General features: G+C 45.4%; 1 protein-coding gene across 1 annotated transcript in view; it reads right to left on the reverse strand.

Moving 5' to 3' along the window:
* The window catches only part of LOC131703077 (snaclec coagulation factor IX/factor X-binding protein subunit B3-like), a 22488-nt gene extending 561 nt beyond the window's left edge, over positions 1-21927 (reverse strand). Inside the window, exons 1-2 of the mRNA XM_059005942.1 lie at positions 21881-21927; positions 7014-7358 (exon numbers count right to left, since the gene is read on the reverse strand). Coding sequence (XP_058861925.1) covers positions 7014-7358; positions 21881-21917 — 382 coding nt within the window. The 5' untranslated portion in view covers positions 21918-21927. The remainder of the gene's footprint in view (positions 1-7013; positions 7359-21880) is intronic.
* Between the last annotated feature and the right edge of the window lie 2526 nt (positions 21928-24453).

Here is a 24453-nt window from a genome sequence, read left to right on the forward strand (position 1 = left end):
TAGACAGAGGCTATCCCTACTTAATCAAGACAATTTACTCAGTATGCAAATGCAGAGACACGGCTTAACACCAATTAATCAGTGTAATCTACTCAGACCGGCCGACACAGGAGACAGGTGATTGGCACCTCCACTTCAAACAGTGTCTCAGCTCTGATATGACTAGCCAATCAGAACATTTCTGCATCGAAAGTGCCATCTCACTAGAAACTAGAGGACTGAGCACAAGCTGTGATGATGGGCGGAGTTTCAAATGACACTAAGGAAGTAAGGAGAGCAGCTGCCATGGAGCTGAAGCTGGATCTTGAGGTGTTTGTAAACTCGTTGTATGCGAAGCACACATGTTCTAGTACGTTTTCAACTTTATGTATCTCAAAAGATGTTTGTTAGTTGTCGGACACCCTCGCGTCCAAGATCGAACCAGACTTTAGACAACAACCCGACCACGGTGTCAGGGGACAGTGCCTCAGTCTCACGCAGACACTTCAAATCCAGGTCGGTAATTCGGAGGGTGGTGTCTGGCCTTGTCTTGTCTTTACCTGAGTTTTCCTGACTGACAGGAATACATTACTGCTAGTTTTAAACTCGCTCTCAGCAGAGATGTTAAAACTTCTACTGCTAAAATATCTATTTAGTCCAGCGTTATAAAACTGGAGACTGAATACTGGTCCCAGTGAACTTCTGCACTGGCTTAAAATTCCCTTAATGTTGTTGAGATTTGTTGGACTTATTTCCATAAAATGAAAGTCCATATTTTTTTTTTCTTTTAGTCCATTATCCAGCCCATGCTGTAGTTTGTTGTGTGTTTTATTCAATCTGTTTTCTTCTATTTCAGTTTGCTGTTCCTCGTCTACTGTTATGTGTCTACTCTTATTTTTTATCCTCTATTCTATAATATTTCTAATATTTCCTATTGTCAATATTTTAAGCTGTTATCACCTTTTATTATCTGTATTATCCTTTACATTTGTTTTACGATTATTGTTGTACCACGAAGTACAGAAACTTTGAACATTCTCAGATAACCAATCATTATTCTGAGTCTGTGCAATTCTAAAATTAGACTTACTTGGATGGAGAAATGATTTAACTAATTGAGACAAACATTAGGAATACTCCAGTTACTCGTTAAGGAAAAGTTTAATTAGTTCAAAAAACACAAGTTTACACTGAGTGTGTGATGTACTGAGTCAGTGATTGTACAGTAAATAACACACACGTCATTACTGTATAATATTCCTTAACTAATTCCCTAACCTGTATGCCAGATATAGGAATAATTCAAAGGAAACATGGTACACATTATAACAACTTTTATTTGTGGAATTTGTATTCATTCATTTCTTTCCTTTTTTTGTCCAACCTTGTAGTCTCCATTGCATGACTACAATAGGACAATAACTGAACAGTGAATTATTTTATTTTTACTAGACTTACTTTCCCATTGAAGCTCGTCTGTAAATAAAAGGGGGGGGGGGGGGAATTCGCTGTTCTTTCACTATCTTTACGAAGGACTGCCATTACTTTTCACTGAGAATAACATTGTCCCTTTATTTATTTATTTTCTTCCCCAAACATATAGTGTAGAAGGACCCAGCCATAGGGAAACCTAGCAGTGGCTCTCCTAAAGAAAGCTCTTGCTAACTAATCTGGCTGGACACCGCAATCATAGACGAGTGAGTGCCCCAGACACAGAGACAGACACACGCACACACACAGAGACAGACACACGCACAGACACACGCACACACACAGAGACAGACACACGCACACACACAGAGACAGACACACGCACAGACACACGCACACACACAGAGACAGACACACGCACAGACACACGCACACACACAGAGACAGACACACGCACAGACACACGCACACACACAGAGACAGACACACGCACACACACACAGAGACAGACACACGCACAGACTCACACACACACACAGAGACAGACACACGCACACACACAGAGACAGACACACGCACAGACACACGCACACACACAGAGACAGACACACGCACACACACAGAGACAGACACACGCACACACACAGAGACAGACACACGCACACACACAGACAGACACACGCACAGACACACGCACACACACAGAGACAGACACACGCACAGACACACGCACACACACAGAGACAGACACACGCACAGACACACGCACACACACAGAGACAGACACACGCACACACACAGAGACAGACACACGCACAGACACACGCACACACACAGAGACAGACACACGCACACACACAGAGACAGACACACGCACAGACACACGCACACACACAGAGACAGACACACGCACAGACACACGCACACACACAGAGACAGACACACGCACACACACAGAGACAGACACACGCACACACACAGAGACAGACACACGCACAGACACACGCACACACACAGAGACAGACACACGCACCAACACTACACAGAATAAGTTAGCAATCAGGATTCACTGAATACGGAGTGCTAACTGCTACCATACTATCACTGGAGCCCCCGGTCATAATAGTGTAGGAATAGGACATGTCAGCCGAACAACTGGTGATCTCTGCATTCCTCTACAATGCTGCAATTCAAGAACCAAGCAACTCGCCTGAGATGATCGAATGGCAAAGTCAATCTACTGCAGAGCTGGAAAGCTATCAGCAAGACAATGACTGGCAATGTGAGAAGAATTCAAAGATGAGATCTGCATCCAGAGCTGCCCACTACGCTGCTGTCGGGGGTGACAGGCTGTGGCAGGAATGGCTGAGTGGTCTGACGTCACGGCAGAAGAAGGGACAACCAAAACAAAAAGGTATTGTGCAGTGGCGCGGGCGCCGTTTTATTTAAAGAATCCAAAATAAATAAAATATTCAAACAGAAAACACTCGCTCACAGAGCAAAATAAATAATTAAACAAAAAGAAATCACTAACACAAAAACACAGGTCAGGCTGGGCAGATCGCCGTCACTGTTCCTGTATGCTATGATTTAGTTTCGTTTTTAAGTAACTCCGTCTCCTCTCACACACTCTCTCCTTCTGACACCCACCCAGAGTGCCGAGAGCTGCAGGCTTTTATTAACAGGTGACCATCTCCCGATTAGCAACAAATTAAATCACCTAATTAATTCGGGAGATGGCCACCTTCTGCACGAGTTTTTATTATTACTCCTGGCAGAGGACGAGCACCGATCTCGCCTCTGCCAGGACACGTTTTAAAAATAAACAAAACACGGCGCTACGCCGTCATAAATATAATACAATAAAACTAAATAAATAATACAAAACACTCTGCACAGGGGCGGAGGGGGAGACCCCGATCTAAAAATAAATAAACAATATCATTAAACAGCAGGGCTTTTCTTCCGCCCTGCTACATATCCCCCTCCTTGTGCGAAGCACACATGGCCCCAACGGCCACCTCCCCCCTCAGTTCTCCCCTTCTGGCTGAGGCGGTAGGGGCTCCTCCCCTTCAGGCGGCCAAGGCGGCAGGGCTTCCTCCCCTTCAGGCGGCCAAGGCGGCAGGGCTTCCTCCCCTTCAGGCGGCCAAGGCGGCAGGGCTTCCTCCCCTTCAGGCGGCAGGGCTTCCTCCCCTTCAGGCGGCAGGGCTTCCTCCCCTTCAGGCGGCAGGGCTTCCTCCCCTTCAGGCGGCAGGGCTTCCTCCCCTTCAGGCGGCGAAGGCGGCAGGGCTTCCTCCCCGTCAGGCTGCGAAGGCGGCAGGGCTTCCTCCCCGTCAGGCTGCGAAGGCGGCAGGGCTTCCTCCCCTTCAGGCTGCGAAGGCGGCAGGGCTTCCTCCCCTTCAGGCTGCGAAGGCGGCAGGGCTTCCTCCCCTTCAGGCTGCGAAGGCGGCAGGGCTTCCTCCCCTTCAGGCTGCGAAGGCGGCAGGGCTTCCTCCCCTTCAGGCTGCGAAGGCGGCAGGGGCTCCTCCTCTTAAGGCTGCGAAGGCGGCTCCTCCCCTTCTGGCAGCGAAGGCGGCTCCTCCCCTTCTGGCAGCGAAGGCGGCTCCTCCCCTTCGGGCTGCAACAGGGAAACCAGCAAGCATGTTCCCTCTGCTGGCGGTGGTGGAAGCGGAACCAGCAGGCATGCTCCCTCTGCTGGTGGTGGTGGTGGGAGCGACATGTCGTCCTCCCACGGAGACGGAGGTGGCACCAGCAGGTATGCTCCCTCTGCTGGCGGAGGTGGGAGCGACTCACAGTCCTCCAACGGCAGTGGAGGTGGAACCAGCAGGTATGCTCCCTCTGCTGGTGGAGGTGGGAGCGGCTCACAGTCCTCCCACGGAGACGGAGGTAGCACCAGCAGGTATTCTCCCTCTGCTGGCGGAGGTGGAACCAGCAGGCATGCTCCCTCTGCTGGCGGAGGTGGGAGCGACTCACAGTCCTCCCAGGGCAGTGGAGATGGCACCAGCAGGTATGCTCCCTCTGCTGGCGGAGGTGGGAGCGACTCACAGTCCTCCCAGGGCAGTGGAGATGGCACCAGCAGGTATGCTCCCTCTGCTGGCGGAGGTGGGAGCGACTCACAGTCCTCCCACGGAGACGGAGGTGTCACCAGCAGGTATTCTCCCTCTGCTGGTGGTGGGAGCGACACGTCATTCTCCCACGGCGGTGGAGGTGGCACCAGCAGGAACTCTCCCTCTGCTGGCAGGTACCTGGGCTGTGGACCTTCGGCCTTCCCCTTCTTGGGCCGTGGACGCACCGACTCCCCCCTCTTGGGCCGTGGACGCATCGACTCCCCCCTCTTGGGCCGTGGACGCACCGACTCCCCCCTCTTGGGCCGTGGACGCACCGACTCCCCCCTCTTGGGCCGTGGACGCACCGACTCCCCCCTCTTGGGCCGTGGACGCACCGACTCCCCCCTCTTGGGCGCAGGACGTTCGGGCTCCTCCCACTCAGGCGCAGGACGTTCGGGCTCCTCCCACTCAGGCGCAGGACGTTCGGGCTCCTCCCACTCAGGCGCAGGACGTTCGGGCTCCTCCCATTCCAGGTCCGTGTTCCCTCTCTGCCTCCTTCTCCTCACCTTCCGCTCTCTCCCCTCTCGCTCCTGGTAGACCCAGTCGACCATCTGGGTCATCCTCTCCAAGGCCTCTATGAGCCCTGGATATCCTCTGGTGATGGCTTTTTCCTGAACTTCTGGCAGCGAAGGCGGCTCCTCCCCTTCTGGCAGCGAAGGCGGCAGGGGCGCCTCCCCTTCTGGCTGCAATCCCACGCAGGACACCACGTGTGGCAGGAATGGCTGAGTGGTCTGACGTCACGGCAGAAGAAGGGACAACCAAAACAAAAAGGTATTGTGCAGTGGCGCGGGCGCCGTTTTATTTAAAGAATCCAAAATAAATAAAATATTCAAACAGAAAACACTCGCTCACAGAGCAAAATAAATAATTAAACAAAAAGAAATCACTAACACAAAAACACAGGTCAGGCTGGGCAGATCGCCGTCACTGTTCCTGTATGCTATGATTTAGTTTCGTTTTTAAGTAACTCCGTCTCCTCTCACACACTCTCTCCTTCTGACACCCACCCAGAGTGCCGAGAGCTGCAGGCTTTTATTAACAGGTGACCATCTCCCGATTAGCAACAAATTAAATCACCTAATTAATTCGGGAGATGGCCACCTTCTGCACGAGTTTTTATTATTACTCCTGGCAGAGGACGAGCACCGATCTCGCCTCTGCCAGGACACGTTTTAAAAATAAACAAAACACGGCGCTACGCCGTCATAAATATAATACAATAAAACTAAATAAATAATACAAAACACTCTGCACAGGGGCGGAGGGGGAGACCCCGATCTAAAAATAAATAAACAATATCATTAAACAGCAGGGCTTTTCTTCCGCCCTGCTACACAGGCCCTCAAAGATGAGATCTGCATCCAGAGCTGCCCACTATGCTGCTGTCAATGGCGACAGGCCCTCAAAGATGAGATCTGCATCCAGAGCTGCCCACTATGCTGCTGTTGATGGCGACAGGCCCTCAAAGATGAGATCTGCATCCAGAGTTGCCCACTATGCTGCTGTTGATGGCGACAGGCCCTCAAAGATGAGATCTGCATCCAGAGCTGCCCACTATGCTGCTGTTGATGGCGACAGGCCCTCAAAGATGAGATCTGCATCCAGAGTTGCCCACTACGCTGCTGTCGATGGCGACAGGCCCTCAAAGATGAGATCTGCATCCAGAGTTGCCCACTATGCTGCTGTTGATGGCGACAGGCCCTCAAAGATGAGATCTGCATCCAGAGTTGCCCACTACGCTGCTGTCGATGGCGACAGGCCCTCAAAGATGAGATCTGCATCCAGAGCTGCCCACTATGCTGCTGTCGATGGCGACAGGCCCTCAAAGATGAGATCTGCATCCAGAGTTGCCCACTATGCTGCTGTCGATGGCGACAGGCCCTCAAAGATGAGATCTGCATCCAGAGCTGCCCACTATGCTGCTGTCGATGGCGACAGGCCCTCAAAGATGAGATCTGCATCCAGAGCTGCCCACTATGCTGCTGTCGATGGCGACAGGCCCTCAAAGATGAGATCTGCATCCAGAGTTGCCCACTACCATGCTGTCTGGGGCGACAGGCCCTCAAAGATGTTGAAATCCAAAAGGACACGGTCCAGAAGAAAAACCCTAACTTCCTCCCTTCTGATGTAACAAAATTCGAGAGCAGAGTGGATGAACCTGAACTAAACACTGCAGCCGAGGATTTACAGAACAGAGAAGAACAGATATTCAGAAGGTAAAAAATGGGTCCGTCTATCACTAATGAAATGCAGGTATTTTTTGGAACTGCCTCTGAAACACACCAAACACATCTAATAACCATCTGTTTTTGTATCCTTTCAGGGTTTTGACTGAAATACTGTTTCAGCTTTCAAATATTATGAGATATTAGCAGCTGTAGGAGTGGTGGCGGATTTGCAAACTCATACAAGCTCCCCCAACAGAGATGCCTAATAATTATAATAACTAAAATAAAGGAATAATCAATTGCAATATAGCAACAAATACGTCTTTACCTTTGTAGCACATGAAGGCTTTCTGAAGGTTGCAGGGTGAATCAATCCACTTTCCCTCTGAATTGACTGAAGCACAGAAGAGGTATGCCCTCCAGTTGGAGTAGATGACATCATCGCTGTTAGACCACTGCCAGTTCTGTGTGTCATCACGATATAGCCCGATCCAGGATTTATCATAGAGAGAAACGCCTGCAATATTTAAGAGCTGCTTTGCTTCTTCCTGGCCGAACACAGTGGCCAGGTCTGAGTGCATCTCTCTACAGTAGCTCTGAGCTTCAGACCAGCTCTTAACAGTTTCCACAAACACACGGTTTCTGATCTGGTTGTACGCAGGCCCACAAAACCCTGATAATGAAAAAAAAACATTATTAACATGCTGATAGCTAGTGGAGTGAAAGATTAATAGACTGAGACAGGATAACATCCTATACGAGTTCATTCTCAGAAATGTTCTGTCCCTGCTGAGGAACTGAAGACATTTAAAAAAAAGATTTTTTATTTGAATTTAAATATATTGAGAGGAACGGTAGTTATCAGCAAGAACTGCCAGAGCCTCTCCATACAGCAAGGATAGTTTATGTGTTTTCAGGGTATATTGGTGCAGCAAAAGTAATTCATCAGCCAAAAGCACCATTTCACTTTTATGTGTAGTTCCCAACACTCTTCGGTGAAATGTAGAAACAAAGTTTTCATTGTTTTCATTAACGGGCAGTGCAAACCGCTTGCCGTGACTGTGTATTCTAGATCTGCCCTGTTTCTTAAGTATAAGTTTACCATCTGTATTTAATAAAACGATGTTCATTGCCTGACACAAATCAAATCAAATTTTATATATAAAGCGCCTTTCACGGCAAGCCATCCCAAGGTGTGCTTTTAACAAGAAATAGGACATAGTAGTTTATTTTCCTTCTGGTATTCTGCCTGGCTGATCCCACCCTGATCAGAAAGAATGAGTGCCCCTACATATCTTCAGCAGCAACCTGCCACATAAAGTGATTTAAAAAAAATATATATATATTATATATATATATATATATATATATATATATATATATATATGTATATATATATATATATATTAATTGATTCAGCATAATGCAATTGACATATCCAAATTTGATCATGATTTCATATTATTTCATCAACAGTATAACACAAATAAATACAATAGAAACTACCAACAATATATAGTGCCGTGAAAAAGTATTTGCTCCCTGTCTGATTTTCTGCATTTTTGTCACTGAATGTTATCAGATCTTCAACCAAAACCTAATATTAGATAAAAGGGACCCTGAGTGAAAAAATAACACAAAAATTTGATACATATTTCATTTATTTATTAAAGAAAGTTATGCAACACCCAATGCCCCTGTGTGAAAAAGTAATCCCCCCCTTAGACTCAATAACTGGTTATGCCACCTTTAGCAGCAATAACTGCAACCAAACACTTCCTGTAGTTATTGATTAGTCTCTCACAGTGCCGTGGAGGAATTTTGGCCCACTCCTCCTTGCAGAACTGCTTCAACTCAGTGACATTTGTGGGTTTTCGAGCATGAACTGCTCGTTTCAGGTCCTGCCATAACATCTCAATGGGGTTTAGGTCTGGACTTTGACTAGGCCATTCTAAAACTTTAAATTTCTTGTTCTTCAACCATTCTGATGTAGACTTGCTTGTGTGTTTCGGATCATTGTCTTGCTGCATGACCCAGCTGCGCTTCAGCTTCAGCTCACGGACGGATGGCCTGACATTCTCCTGTAGAATTCTCTGATACAGAGCAGAATTCATGGTTCCTTCAATGACGGCAAGGCATCCAGGTCCTGATGCAGCAAAGCATCCCCAAACCATGACACTACCACCACCATGCTTGACCGTTGGTATGAGGTTCTTACTATGGAATGCAGTGTTTGGTTTTCGCCAGACACAACGGGCCCATGTCGGCCAAAAAGTTCCACTTTTGACTCATCTGTCCATAGAACATTGTTCCAGAACTCTTGAGGATCATCCAGGTGCTTTTTGGCAAACTTGAGACGAGCATTCATGTTCTTCTTAGTGAGCAATGGTTTCCGCCTTGCTACTCTGCCACGAATCCCATTTTTGTGTCTTTCTGATGGTGGAGTCACTGACCTTAGCCGAGGCGAGAGAGGCCTGCAGATACCTGGATGTTGTTCTAGGGTTCTTTGTGACTTCCTGGATGATTTTACACCTTGCTCTTGGAGAGATTTTGGCAGGACGGCCACTCCTGGGAAGATTCACTACTGTCCCAAACTTTCTCCATTTGAACAATATGGCTCTGACTGTGGTTCGGCTTTGTAACCCTTTCCAGACTGATAGGCATCAACAACTTTTTTCTGGAGGTCTTCAGGAATGTCCTTTGTTCGTGGCATGATGTGCCTCTAGAACCTGTGTGCTGACAACTTCACTCTGATGGTAAGGGCCAAAGTTAGTCAGATTTATATTGGGCAGGGCTGGCCCAAATCAGGCCTGGTTGTTAAGTACTCAAACAGCTGACCCTAATTATCCCTTTAATTGGGTTGAGTTAACTAGGGGGGGGCAATAACGTTTTCACACCTGAAGATTGCATGTTTGATTACCCTGCACACCAAACAAATGAAAGAAGCACTAAACTGGTGTTATTTTTTCTCTCAGACTCCCTAGTAGTATAGCAGTAAAGTTACAGTTTTTATAACATGTAACGAGATGAACAAAACTTTGTAAATAATGATTATGTGTTATCCTGATTGCATTGAAAGTTTTCATCTATCTGATCTGTTCATTTATTATATTGTAACATGTTCATGTTTAGGAAGTAGTACTCGGTAGGGTTGCCACCTTTTCCACAGACCAAACCCAGACATATTTCTCAGTCAGCCTTGGTGTATCAAAACTGCAGTATACTGTAATACAGTTTAACACAATTAAGTAGGTTGGCAATTCCCAGTCCTTATATAAAATATGCCTTTATCGTTAACAGAATGCATTATGCTACATGTATTATTTTACTGAACTAATATGAAGTCACAGAAGCATCATCATTTATAACATATTTAAAAGTACAATAATTGCAAACAGCATCCATCTACCTGTAATTTTTGGCAACTTGAAAACTGAACAGAAATCATTATGCACGTACCTTACATATTGTTCATGCTGTGCTCCTTTTTGCACAGCATAGTCCTTTTAGTACAGTCTCCTTAGCTCAACCGTTCAGCTGTCACTCGCTGAAGCTGATTTTACAGGAAATATACAGATTCTAGTTACTGACGCTTCGTAGAACTTTTTCTTTTTTATCCCAGTACAAAGTTATGATACTCAATAAACCAAATATGTCATCTCCATTGTTTTAATTGTGAGTGTATTTAACGAAAGATGGTAACCGGTAAGTACGTTTTCTTAAAAGTAAAAAAGAATCTTGGTCAAATCACGTCAAAGTGTGCTCGCTCACCGGTGGTGCACAGTAGGGCTCCAAGTATCTGGCACATCATGAATGATATCTTTATAATTCCTGTGACTGGAGATAACATGTATGCTCTATGGTTGCAAATCCTGCCAGTGTAGCCTGCTGGGGTCACGTGACTGCAACCCCTCACTTGGATTGTTTACATCACGTGGATATGTTTGTTGTCCTGAGCATTATTTAAACAAAGTAGAATGTACAGATCAGTACTAAACAGTACATTTTTTCTAATGACATAGTGGAAATCATGCAAGAAACTAGTGTAGGTGTTTCTTATGCATTTCACTTAAAAACCAGACATCAGGGTGTTCAGGCTTGTTAATTCCTGCCACCCTGAAAACAGATGCCAATTCCCGGACTGTCCAGTCAAACCCGGACAGGTAGCAACCCTACCTGTCCGGGTGTTGAATTCTCAAATACTCTGCAACCCCGTAAACAACAAAACCCATGCTCCCCACTCATTCCCATGCTAACAGCGTGACCCATTCACCTTACAATACATAAAAGACAGACAAAACAAACTGAACAGACAACAAGTCCTGCAACAAAGCAATTGCACGGGTCGTTACAATATATTTTTTTAATTTGAAAGTAAAAATATATGAAAGCAAAAATCTTCATAAATATACAATTGAACAAGAATTGTTGAATATTTATTTTTGTTTCACACAGTATTAAATGGCAGTGTTTATATGATAGTGAAAAATAAATAACTATCAAGATATATAAATAAATAAATGTCTATGCATGTATTCATTTATTTCAATATTTATATTATGTATGTATTTATTTATGTTTTACTTTTACCAAATATAGGCTATCCTTTTAATGTTTCTTTTTGTTCAGTGGGGAAAACAAATAGCGTTACTTTCATCAATCAGTATCGAGAGAGGAAACCGTACTTCCTTGCACCAATAGGGACCACAATGAGCGTTACACTGACAGGAAACCAAAAATTTTCAAGATCAAGATCAGAATCTCAGAATGAAGATGATGATGATGAATGATGACTCAAAAAATCTCAAAAATACAAGTCCAGGGAATTCTCAGCTGGCTGACTTCATCTTTAAACATACTGTTTGTCTCAACTAATCGTGTAACACTGAGAGTAATATAACAAAGTTTGCAAACTGAAGGTTAGATTCAAATCTCACGTCACAATCATTTAATATAAATGATTGTGACAGAGATCGAATGATTCTTGGTGTTAGATCTCCCTCCCGACCTGTGAGGGCGCTGTGTAAAGGGAACAGAGTGCCCTGGACTGGATGGCCTGAGAATATTCATTCCCAGGATTCGGCGGAAGTCGGCCATCTAGAAAGGGGGCGGAGCTACGGTACACTAAATCATTGACCCGGAAGGTCAACGGTGTGGCATCCGCGGATTGGACAGTATATAAAGGGGATGTAGTGATGAGATCTGGTCCTTGTGATGGTTACGCTATGACTGAAAGGACCAGTATTGAGATACTAACCACGAGTGCTTTGTTTGTTTTGTCTATCTCTCTGAAAATATTCTGTTTGTCTTGTTTGTTAGACTAGACGGCTAACACGATCCGGAGCTGTCGCCCATGGCCAGCACTAAACCCGGACAACACAGCACTAACTGTTCACAAATAGAAATTGTACTTTCACCACCAGCACTGCAGCACTCACTAAGAGAGGTGACCGTGTTTGTGTTTGGTGTTCGTTTGGACTATTGTTATTGTTTACGGGACTGTAACCCTTCATCATCCCCTGTGCAATACACATCGCTGTGTATTGCCAGTCCTCATATGTTTTCTGTTTGGTCATCAGACCCCTAGAATAAAATAAACAGAACTAATTTCACCCTGTGGCGGAGTGTCCCGTCCCTCTATTTATTTATTGATTTTATATTATGATTTACGTTTATAGTACGGCGAAGCACCGCGTATTTGTTATTGTTTTGTATTTAAAACCTTGTGAGGATGCGTGACTGATCAGCTACTGATTATTTAACTAGCTGACAGTCGCACATCCTTACTAAACTCGTGCAGACTGTGGCCGAGGGGTTAACTAGCTGTTAATTATCTTATTACCAGTATTTTGAAAGGTGAAGTCAGCCAGCTGAGAATTCTCTGGACTTTGCTATATTTTTGAGATATTTTGAGCCATCGTTCATCTTCATCATCCTCATTCTGAGATTTTGAGCTGGAGCTCTGAAAATGTTTGGTTTCCTGTGAGTGTAATGCTCATTGTGGTCCCTATTGGCGTAAGGAAGTATGGTTCCTCTTGATACTGGTTGATGAGAGTAACGCTATTTGTGGTCCCCACTGGACAAAAAGGAACGTTAATTTCTGACAATTAGCTATATGCTGAAGGATATAGCCTATATAGTTGGTAAAAGGAAAACAAATAAATACATTAATAAACACTGAAACAAATTAATACATAAATCAATACAGACATGTATTTATTTATTGACCTATCTTGATATTTATTTATTTATTTTTCACTATTAGATATATAGGAGGCTGTGTGGTCCAGTGGTTAAAGGGAAGGGCTTGTAACCAAGAGGTCCCTGGTTCAAATCCCACCTCAGCCACTGACTCATTGTGTGACCCTGAGCAAGTCACTTCACCTCCTTGTGCTCCGTCTTTCGGTTGAGACGTAGTTGTAAGTGACTCTGCAGCTGATGCATAGTTCACACACCCTAGTCTCTGTAAGTCGCCTTGGATAAAGGTGTCTGCTAAATAAACAAATAATAATAAAAACTGACATTTATTACTTTATGAAACGAAAATAAATACTCAACAGTTAGTGAAGATTTTTGTACATAAAGGTTGTCGTGCTTTCATATATTTTTACTTTCAAATAAAAAAATATATTGTAATAACCCGGGCAATGGCTTTGTTGCTGGACTTGTTGTCTGTTAAGTAGTCACTCCGCAGAGCTCACTTTCTCTTTTGCATCGAACCCACAAATCCGAGTGATGTGACCTCGCAAGGTTAGAGGGTCGTCTTTCCTTTCAGGGAACCAGGGTTACATCACTAACCTATTGTTCCCTTTCAATATCGAAGATGACCACCAACCAATACTTTTGGGAAAAGTACACCAAAGCCATTGCAAGGGAGCGTGAGCAGAGACAGCAGATGAGGGACGTCTCGCTATCACCAAACTAATGTTTGTGTTGTGAGCGTGCAACCTCAAGGACCCTTGTGCCTAATGAAGGCATAGCGGGATCTACCACATTGAGTCGGTAGAACCTGGTGAATGTATGCGGAGTAGCCCAGCTAGACGCAGTACAGATATCAGTCAAAGAGGCACTTCAGAGCTCCCATGACGTAGCCACCCCTCTGGTAGAGTGCGCGGCCCAGGTAGGAGTAGGACTGTATTATTATACGCAGTCAAAACTGTATCCACAATCCAGTGAGACAGCCGCTGCTTTGAGAGGGCTTGACCCAGGGTCCTTTCACCATGACAGGTGAAGAGCTGGTCAGACGCAGCGCTCTCATCCTATCCACATAACATCTCAATGCCCAAACCGGGCAGAGGGAATTCAATCTCAGATCCTCCTCCGCAGAAAAGGGAGTGGGATGGAAAGCCTCTAGTTTCACTGTCTGATTCAGGTAGAAAACTGTAATCACTTTAGGGAGGAAAGCAGGGTTTGTGCGTAACAATACTGTTTCCATTGTCCCAAATGCGCATACAGGAACTGCACAGACCCTGCCTGTAGCTCACTAACCCGCATTGGCAGAGGTGATGGTTAATAAAAAGGCTTCATAGAGAGGTATTTCGTCTCTATGGAATGTATAGACTCAAACAGGGACTTAGGGAGAGTCTCCAATACCACATCTAAACTCCACTCGGGGAGGGCGTCCTTTCTAGGAGGACATGACTGCCCTTTAGAAAACGAGTCGCCAGAATATGAGCGCTCGGGGACACTGAGTCAACGGGAACATGACATGCAGATATAGCTGCTAGGTACACTTTTAGCGTAGTGAGGGATCTACCTGCCTCTAGCAGACACTTGCAGAAACTGTGAAATAGTTATAGGGCAATAGATGGTGTCATGACCTCTATTGAAAATACCTCCACTTATAGGCATATAACGACCATGTGGAGGAGGCCCTAGCATTCTGCAGTGTACTGATGACTGCGCCTGAGAGCCCTAGGGCAGACAGACAGTCCCAGACCCACTGTTTGAGTCTGCCTGGTTCTGGGTGCCAGAGAGTGCCTCTCACCTGACTCAGGAGATCCATGCTCAGCGGGATCTCCCAGGGCTGGCCTTGCAACAACTGGCAAAGGTTTGAAAACCATATTCTCCTGGGAAATCTGGGGCCACAAGGAGAAGCATCGCCTTCTCTCTCCGGACCTTCTCTAGGAAGGCCGGGAGCAGCAGTATTGACAGGAATGCATACAAAAATGTCCTGGGCCTCTCGTGGGCTAGGGCATCTACGCCTAGTGGACTGCCGCAGCGGTGGAGGGAGAACCGTAGGGGGCAGTGAGTCATCTCTGCCGTGGCAAAGAGATCGACTCGGGCTTTCACAAACCGTTCCCATATGCGCTCTACCACCTGAGGGTGAATTCGCCATTCTATCGGACAAGGACATGTCTCTTCTGGAGTACGAAAGGAAATGCTGGAGAGCGAGGTGAACCGCTCACAGTTCCAGCGCATTTATGTGCAGGGCTGTCCAGCCACCCGACCAGGACCCGCGGACTCCTCTGCCTGCCCAGACCGCACCCCAACCTGAGTTGGATTTGTCTGTCATCACTACCTGATGGCTGTGAATCACTTCCGTTCTTATGCCTTCGCGCAGGCGAGAGGCTTGCCTCCACCAGTGTGGGGGGCTAGGGAGAGGCTGAATGGCAGCACGGAAAACTCGAAGACACTTCCCTGGAAGGCAAAGCAGAGATATTTCCTGGCGCGGGGCGAATAGGGACATGAAAATACAGGTCCACAGTGGTAAACCAGTCGCCCAGCCAGACTGGAGGATGTGGCGATGTGTGTCCATCTGGCATCTCCTCTCCCTCAAGAACCCATTGAGGTGTCTCAGGTCTAGGATGGGCCGTAGGCCACTGTCCTTTTTGGCACCAGAAAGTATCTTGAGTAGAACCCCTCTTCTTGAGAGGTGTGTTCTACAAGATGGATGGCCTGTTTCAAAAGTAATGTTTCTACTTCTTCACAAAAACAGTACAAACACCCATGGTATATTCACAGTCCTTCAGCGGTTCATTGATAACCATAACAAAAGAACAGTTCGCTTCATCACATCCCCTTTTGTACCGTCAGCCACGCCCCTTGGTTAGTGAGTGCAACCGTTTCTCCTCCAAGCCGCGATTGCCACATCGCCTCCCGTCTGGGGCGATGAGTTGGTGTACTGTGACTCCGACCCCTTTCTAGATGGCCGACTTCCACCTTTCCCTGGAATGAATTGCCAAACCATCCAGTCCGGGGCACACTGTTCCCTTTACACAGCGCCCTCACAGGTCGGGAGGGAGATTTATAACCAAGATTCATTCTTTCTCTGTCACAGTAGGTTATTTTCTTTTCTACTAATTTCCAGTACCGTATTGGCGTTTGTCTTGTAGATGTGGTGAGACGTGGCCCTCAGTAATTTTCTTTTGTGTTTTACTAAAATACTGGTTACTGTGTAGATGTGCGTTTGGTTTTTCATGCCTATAAAAATTAATTTCAATCAACCCTGCTTGCTGAATTATACTCCCGGTTCCCTGGAAATTTTCTCATTACACTGTATCTATATAGTTGCTGATTCCTGTATGTTTGATGTTACATTTTTGAGTCAGTTTAAACTAAGTAATTCTTACAAGATTTTTGAAGGACATGCGGATTTTTCTTCACATGATGAGGTCTTTTGTAAAGGGAAAGTGGAAAAAGGTGACTGAAAGACGATTTATGTCTGATGAGGAGAATGATCCTCTCACCCCTTCACTCAGGCTGGTAAGTTCATTATGATGATAGATTTTCTTTTCTCTGTTTGATATTTCTAAATTATGTATTTGTGTAACTTCTTAACTGAAAAGAAAAGTGATCTTTATACATATTTATCATATTAGAAAACAATTCAGTACCGTCAGCCGATCAGCTTCCAGTTCTAGCAGGCTCTAATAGATGGTAGTGCCCGCTGGAACATCTCAGCACCAGCTGTGAATCAAATCAGCACACGTGCTGGCTTTTTCTTTTTGACATGCTGTATTTTTACAGGAGGCTGTGTGGTCCAGCGGTTAAAGAAAAGGGCTTCTAACCAGGAGGTCCCCGGTTCAAATCCCACCTCAACCACTGACTCATTGTGTGACCCTGAGCAAGTCACTTCACCTCCTTGTGCTCCGTCTTTCGGGTGAGATGTATTTGTAAGTGACTCTGCAGCTGATGCATAGTTCACACACCCTAGTCTCTGTAAGTCACCTTGGATAAAGGCGTCTGCTAAATAAACAAATAATAATTAGTATAACAGAGTTCTCAATGCATCAGTTATTGCCTCTTCAGTGATCGGTTGCTGATTTGATATATTAGATTGTTTGTTTAAAATCCATGTACTCTTCACCCAATCCTGTTGATGTGTCACTGAAAGGGTCAGAATTTATCAAGGGAGTTTTCCAACCGGACAAAAAGTTTGTTGTCTTACAAGTTCCTCTCCACGGTTGCAAACCCCAAGGCTTTAACATAGGGCTCCTGATTTTCCATTCTGGGAATGGCAAATTCTGTTTTTCAGAATGACCAATTCCGTGTTTACCAATTTATTAAGAATTAAAAATGTAATTTGAACATAAATAACATTTTAACAGTAAAAATCTATTGAATTATTTTTTTCCCTGAGATATTGTAGTTTTCAGGAAAAAATCTTTCTTAAAGCAGTCATTATTACAAATATGTACAATTTTCATAAAATTCAAAATGAAATACAATGTTCAGGACACTTCTCTCCCATGTGTAGTTTCATCTGCAGACTGGTTTATGCTGTACTTGCTGTAAAGCTGCTTGCATGTGTTTCTCGTATACCCTGGACAGGTAGAGTTGCCTTAGTTAGGGCAGGGCTCTTCAACTCGTTTTTTAAAATCAAGAGGTCCCTGGTTCAAATCCCACCTCAGCCACTGACTCATTGTGTGACCCTGAGCAAGTCACTTAACCTCCTTGTGCTCTGTCTTTCGGGTGAGACGTAATTGTAAGTTACTCTGCAGCTGATGCATAGTTCACACACCCTAGTCTCTGTAAGTCGCCTTGGATAAAGGCGTCTGCTAAATAAACACATTATAAATTTAAGTTTAGTTCACATCGATTGGACAGTAAATACTAAACAAAGACACAATTGGTCCAAATTAATCTTATTCTCAAAAGCAACCAATCCGTACCTGCAACTGCTGTGAGCCAGTCACAGACTGTCAGCTCGACTGGAGCACAGACACATTATCTTTCAACAACAACAAAGTGAGACGCGGACAGTTCAGTAATATTGCTCCATTCATATATAGATTCAGAAGAGACAGGCTTTGGCTGAAGGTAGAAACATGGTGAGTTAGAAGGCATTTTAGAGTGGTATTTAATGAGAGATTGTATTGGTAGTTCAGACTCCATCGTACACGGACTGTTCAGTAATTGCTCCGTTCATTCCTCAGGCAATGTCCAGATTATAAATCATTAAAACCCTAACAAGTTAATAAAAAAAATGAAAATCGACTTAATAAATAAAAACTAATTGTTTTTCTCTTTATATGTATCTCATCCTTTAGAACGTCTTTACTCAGCGGAAAGGTACCCGACGAATCCATACAACTTAAAGATAAATCAGGGTTGTGATCGTGATGGCTGGTGGATTACATCAGACCCGGAACAGACAAATTCCCCAGGCAGTGTCATACGGGCATCCCAGGGCGGTGATGTGCAGGCATCCCTGGATGGTGACATGCAAGCATTCCCGGACGAGTCAGAGCTGGCGGCCCCAGGCGACGACGAGCCGGCTGCGACCCCAGGCGAAGCAGAGCCGGCAGCGACCCCAGGCGAAGCAAAGCCGGCAGCGACCCCAGGCGAACCAGAGCCGGCAGCGACCCCAGGCGAAGCAGAGCCGGCAGCGACCCCAGGCGAAGCAGAGCCGGCAGCGACCCCAGGCGAAGCAGAGCCGGCAGCAATCCCAGGCGAAGCAGAGCCGGCAGCGACCCCAGGCGAAGCAGAGCCGGCAGCGACCCCAGGCGAAGCAGAGCCGGCAGCGACCCCAGGCGAAGCAGAGCCGGCAGCGACCCCAGACGAACCAGAGCCGGCAGCGACCCCAGGCGAAGCAGAGCCGGCAGCGACCCCAGGCGAAGCAGAGCCGGCAGCGACCCCAGACGAACCAGAGCCGGCAGCGACCCCAGACGAACCAGAGCCGGCAGCAACCCCAGGCAAAGCAGGACAGGAGCGACCCCAGGCGATGCAGAGCAGCAAGAAACCCAGGCGACGCAGAGTAGCAAGAAACCCAGGCGATGCAGAGCAGGCATGGCGGCATCCCTGGGCAGTGTGGCTTTGGTCTCCTCGGGCGGTGGTGAACTGGCATCCCCAGGCAAAGGCGAACTGCCATCCCTAGGCTGTGCAGGCTTTGCAGCCCCAGGCGGTGGAGGCTTGGCATCCCTAGGCTATGCAGGCTTTGCAGCACCAGGCGGTGGAGGCTTGGCATCCCTAGGCAGTGCAGGGCAGGGCAGGAGTGGTTCCTCTGAAGTCGACGACAGCAGCGGACCCTCTGGAGGCGACGACCCCGGACCCTTTGGATGTGAAGCCGGGAGGGGAGCCAAGAAGGTAGCAGCAGGAGCTCAACTTCTCCCCCTGGTGGTGGAGTTAAAGGCAGCTCTGGCTCCTCTCCTCTTGGTGGTGGAGGCAGAGGCAGCTCCAGCTCCTCTCCTCCTAGCTCTCAGGACGGCAACGGTTGCAGCCCCTCTGGCTCTCGGGACGGCCATGGTTCCATCCCCTCTGGCTCTTGGGACGGCAACAGTTCCACCCAGTCGTCTCCCTCTTGTGGCGGAGACGGGAGTGGCAGGTAGTCTCCCTCTAGCGGCGGAGACAGAAGGTAGTCTCCCTCTAGCGGTGGAGACGGGAGCAGCAGGGAGTCTCCCTCAATCTCTGGAGACAGGAGCGGCTCTCCCTCGGTCCCTGGAGACTGGTGCAGCTCTCCCTTGGTCCCTGGAGACTGCTCCCTCGCTCCCTGAAGACTGGTGGTGACGGTGGGAACAGCAGGTGATTTTCCCCTGCTGGTGGATACTTGGGCTTTGGACAAGTGGTCTTCCCTTTTTTGGGCTGCGGACGCTCGGCATCCCCCCTCTTGGGCTGCGTACACTCGGCCTTCCCCCTCTTGGGCTTGTAGACACACCGGCTCCCCCATTCTGGGCTCTGGATGCAACAGATCCCTCCTTCTGGGCGCTGGACACTCAGATTCCCCCTTTCTGGGAATAAGACGTTCGAGCTCCTCCCACTCGGGCGATGGACGGTCGGGCTTCCGCCTCTTGGGTTTTGGAGGTGATGGGGTCTTCTGCTCTAGCAGCCAACACCATGCCCGAACTCTCTGCACATGACGCACAGGGGAGCCCTTCAGCTCCTGTTCTGCTGCCCAGTACGGGGGTCCCAGTCAGGTTGGATCCTGTGACCACCACCTCCTCTCTCGTTCCTCCCAGGGCTGCTGTTGCTGCCTCTGCCTCCATCCTTTTTTTCCCATCCTCTTCAAAAATAAATAAATAAATAAATGCGCCTGCAGTCCTACTCCTGTTCTGACTCATCCAGAGGCGCTGCTCGATCCCACTGACACCATATGTGACAGTGATGGCTGGTGGATTACGTCAGACGCGGAACAGACGTGCAAGGCAGTCCTGTGCTATGCAAAGCGCTGCTTGCACATTTATTTAATAAACAAAAGATTTAAACAAAAACAAAACACCTTACCAAAGCAAAACAGACAAATAATAACTATAACAACAAACGAGTGTCGTGCTGGTTTTGAGCCAGCACGCATAGCAATTGTTTCATTTCAATTCTTCTTCTTTACCTCCTCGCTCCCGTTCTCTACTCCTAGACACTCTCTCCGAACACAGAAAGCTGCAGGCTTTTATATCCTGGTTGAGTTTACCAACTATGCATGACTGCCAGCTAATCCAATAATTACTAGCTGACAGTCACGCATTCCCACGAGGTATTAAAATACAAAACAAAGACAAACACTGAAGGACGGCACCTTGATCGGCCTATATAAAAATACATCAATCATAACAACAACACAAATACAAACTCTGCACAGGGGTGGGCAGTACCCCGTCCTGAAATAAACATAACACAATACATTTGTATTTATCTGCAGGGCTGCCCCCTCTCATATGTGCAAGGCTTTTCCTCTGCCCTGCCACATATAGGTTTTAAGGTCTTTTTTTTAAAGAAAACAACAGTAAAAATCATTTTCTAATAGCGATAGTGGCCTCGCAATGATGGCTCTACCGTGTGATAGTTGACCTTGACATTCGTTAGCGCCCTCGCCTTCGGCTCAGGACACAGAACCCCCTTCACGGTCAACTATCACACGTAGAGCCATCATCGACGGGCACTATCGCTTAATTATGGGCCCTCCACAATTAACAATATTTTCCTACATTAACTATTTTAACCTGGTTTTCTATAGTATAACATATTGAAATTGGAAATTCATTATCAATGCCAAACTTACCCAATCACTTCATTAAAAGTTCTACAAATTGTGGTACCACTGATCATTTTGGATGTGCCCTTCCTGTGTCCTCAGACCCACCACCTTCTGACAGTACAGCCCACCTTACATCTACGCCCAAGACAGCCTGTGTTCCAAGTAAGGATCTGGACATCGACCATATCAAAAACCATGGTGTCAGTATTGTTTTTGTTTTTTTATATTTTCATAGTAATAGCTGCACTTGTATAATTAGCCCCCTATCCACCACAAAAGGTGGGAAGGGGTGTTATAATCACCCCGGTCTGTGCATGTATGGGTTTTCAAAAAATCAAAAAAATGTGTGGGTCATATAATCTGCCTATATTTTGAATTTGTAATACATATATTCCTATATTTTGACTTCTATTGGCTGGGACCCCTGAAGATATTATTATTTGTTTTATTTAGCACAGTGGCTAACAAACAAGTATCACGCTGGTGTAAAACCAGCACACGTAGCAACTGTTGTGATTTACTGCGTTTCTTTAACTTCACCTCCCGACTCTCGCCTCTGAACACACTAACCTCCATCAGCCAAAGCTGCGGGTTTATATACATGTGACCACCGTCTCCAGATTAGTAATAAATGAATCAATCATTTTAAACAATAATACAACAATTAATATAACACACACTGGGGTGGGGTGTACCCCATCACAGAACCGCATGAACTTTTCTGAGAGGGAGCGTGGAAAATATCAAAACAAATAGAGAGAGAAACAGACATAAAGGAAACTCACCTGCAAGCAGAAGGATGAGCAGCCCTCTCTTCTCCATCACAGCAGACTCTGCAAAGAGAAGACTTTCAATGAATCACCTTCACCGAGGGAAAGCTTCACAGATAAAAAAAAAAACAGCAAAACAAAATAGCAATAAAAAACAGAATACTCAATCACATTTGAACCTCAACAGAAATATTATTATTATTATTATTATTATTCTCTTGTATGTAAAACCCTAATGAAACAAACTGCAGTTACACCACTGACCACCTGGTGTCTGTCTCTCTGTGTGTGAGCCCCAGTGATTATCTTGAAATTATTTAACAGTTTAGAGGACATTCCTAAAACTGTATAAGGACCTTGACTAATTAAACAAATGATCTTTTAGCAAAACGACATATGAAATGTTCAAGTGTCTGTGTTGTAGTGGTGAATTGAACCCACATCACCACCTAGCCCCCCAGCTTGGAACCCAGGCCTCCAGAGGAAGGTGAAAGGCAGGGCCCCAGTTTTGATCTGCACACAGGTTGCTTTCCCCCATGTGGTATCTCCAACAGCAGACCAGTCCATGCTTGTTCTTTTTTGTTCTATCACAGTGACTAGCAAACCTTTAACCCTTTGTATCCAGGATCCCTAAGCAAAGGGCTTGTAGACTATTGATTTATTTTTAAAACTTGTTTTAATGATTTTAAGTTGTAGACCCAATTAAGTACAAATGTTATACAAATGATTTGTCGATACGGACAGGGGGTTGACCTGGCTAAAAAAAACGATAGGATTTGTATTGCAAACCCATTACACTGAAGCAGGGCTCCAGTACACAACAAGCTTGTGGCTTCTCAGTATTTAAACACTAAGCAAAGCTGAGTCATTCAAATCCATTCAAAACCAAAACAGCATTTGCTCCAGTTCAAAGTTTGCATCACTTGAAACAAAACAAAGAATTAGCATACCAATACAAAACACAGACAAGCTCGTTTGTACATCACCTCTCTTAATATCATACCTCGTTTATTATCATGCACCAGAGGTTCTTTGAGAAATTACGGGCAGAATTTTCAAACCCCAGTGTTATTGTATCAGACTCATGCTATAGTAACGAGAGCTTTTGTAGCAAGTGAAATGTGTTCATTAAATCAATCCGTTAATGCTTTTGAAATTGAATCGATTTCTCATTAAAAACAGCATTTTGCATACAAACGTGTGAAAGTGTACACTGTACATTATATACGTTTAGGCAAATTCCATGTCAATTATCTCAATCACATTCCTAGTGGATCTGTGTGCTTGCACACTTGTTCTTCGTTCTTGTGTGGATAAGGTGTTAAAAGCCAAGGACACATTGCAAATCAACAATCACCTAAGGAAACTTTACTGTAATATCTAAAATGCTATTTTCTATACCTAGACTTCAGATGCACAATTCAAATACAATCTACAGTAGAGGTCAGCTATCATAATGTACATATGCAGAATTCAAATAGGCTAAGGCTGCATTGATCATTTCTTGGTAGTAACATTATCAAAAAGGGAGACAAAACCGAACCAGGTAACTACAGACCAATAAGCCTGACTTCTATTATATGTAAACTTATGGAAACTATAATAAGATCCAAATTGGAAAATTACCTATATGGTAACAATAATCTGGGAGACAGTCAGCATGGTTTTAGGAAAGGGAGATCATGTCTAACTAACATGCTTGATTTTTTTGAGGTTGCAACATCGACAATGGATAATTGCAAAGCATACAACATGGTTTATTTAGATTTCCAGAAAGCTTTTGACAAAGTCCCGCATAAAAGATTAATTCTCAAACTGAATGCAGTAGGGATTCAAGGAAATGCATGCACATGGATTAGGGAGTGGTTAACATGTAGAAAACAGAAAGTACTGATTAGAGGAGAAACCTCAAAATGGAGCGAGGTAACCAGTGGTGTACCACAGGGATCAGTATTAGGTCCTCTGCTATTCCCAATCTACATTAATGATTTAGATTCTGGTATAGTAAGCATACTTGTTAAATTTGCAGATAACACAAAAATAGGAGGAGTGGCAAACACTGTAGCAGCAGCAAAGGTCATTCAAAATGATCTAGACAGCATTCAGAACTGGGCACACACATGGCAAATGACATTTAATAGAGAAAAGTGTAAAATATTGCACGCAGGCAATAAAAATATGCATTATAAATATCATATGGGAGATACTGAAAGAAGGAATCTATGAAAAAGACCTAGGAGTTTATGTTGACTCAGAAATGTCTTCATCTAGACAATGTGGGGAAGCTATAAAAAAGGCCAACAAGATGCTCGGATATATTGTGAGACGTGTTGAATTTAAATCAAGGGAAGTAATGTTAAAACTTTACAATGCATTAGTAAGACCTCACCTAGAATATTGTGTTCAGTTCTGGTCACCTCGTTACAAAAAGGATATTGCTGCTCTAGAAAGAGTGCAAAGAAGATCAACCAGAATTATCCCTGGTTTAAAAGGCATGTCGTATGCAGACAGGCTAAAAGAATTGAATCTATTCAGTCTTGAACAAAGAAGACTACACGGTGATCTGATTCAAGCATTCAAAATCCTAA

The sequence above is a fragment of the Acipenser ruthenus genome, chromosome 32 (assembly GCF_902713425.1).
Source record: "Acipenser ruthenus chromosome 32, fAciRut3.2 maternal haplotype, whole genome shotgun sequence".
Taxonomy (NCBI): Eukaryota; Metazoa; Chordata; class Actinopteri; order Acipenseriformes; family Acipenseridae; genus Acipenser; species Acipenser ruthenus.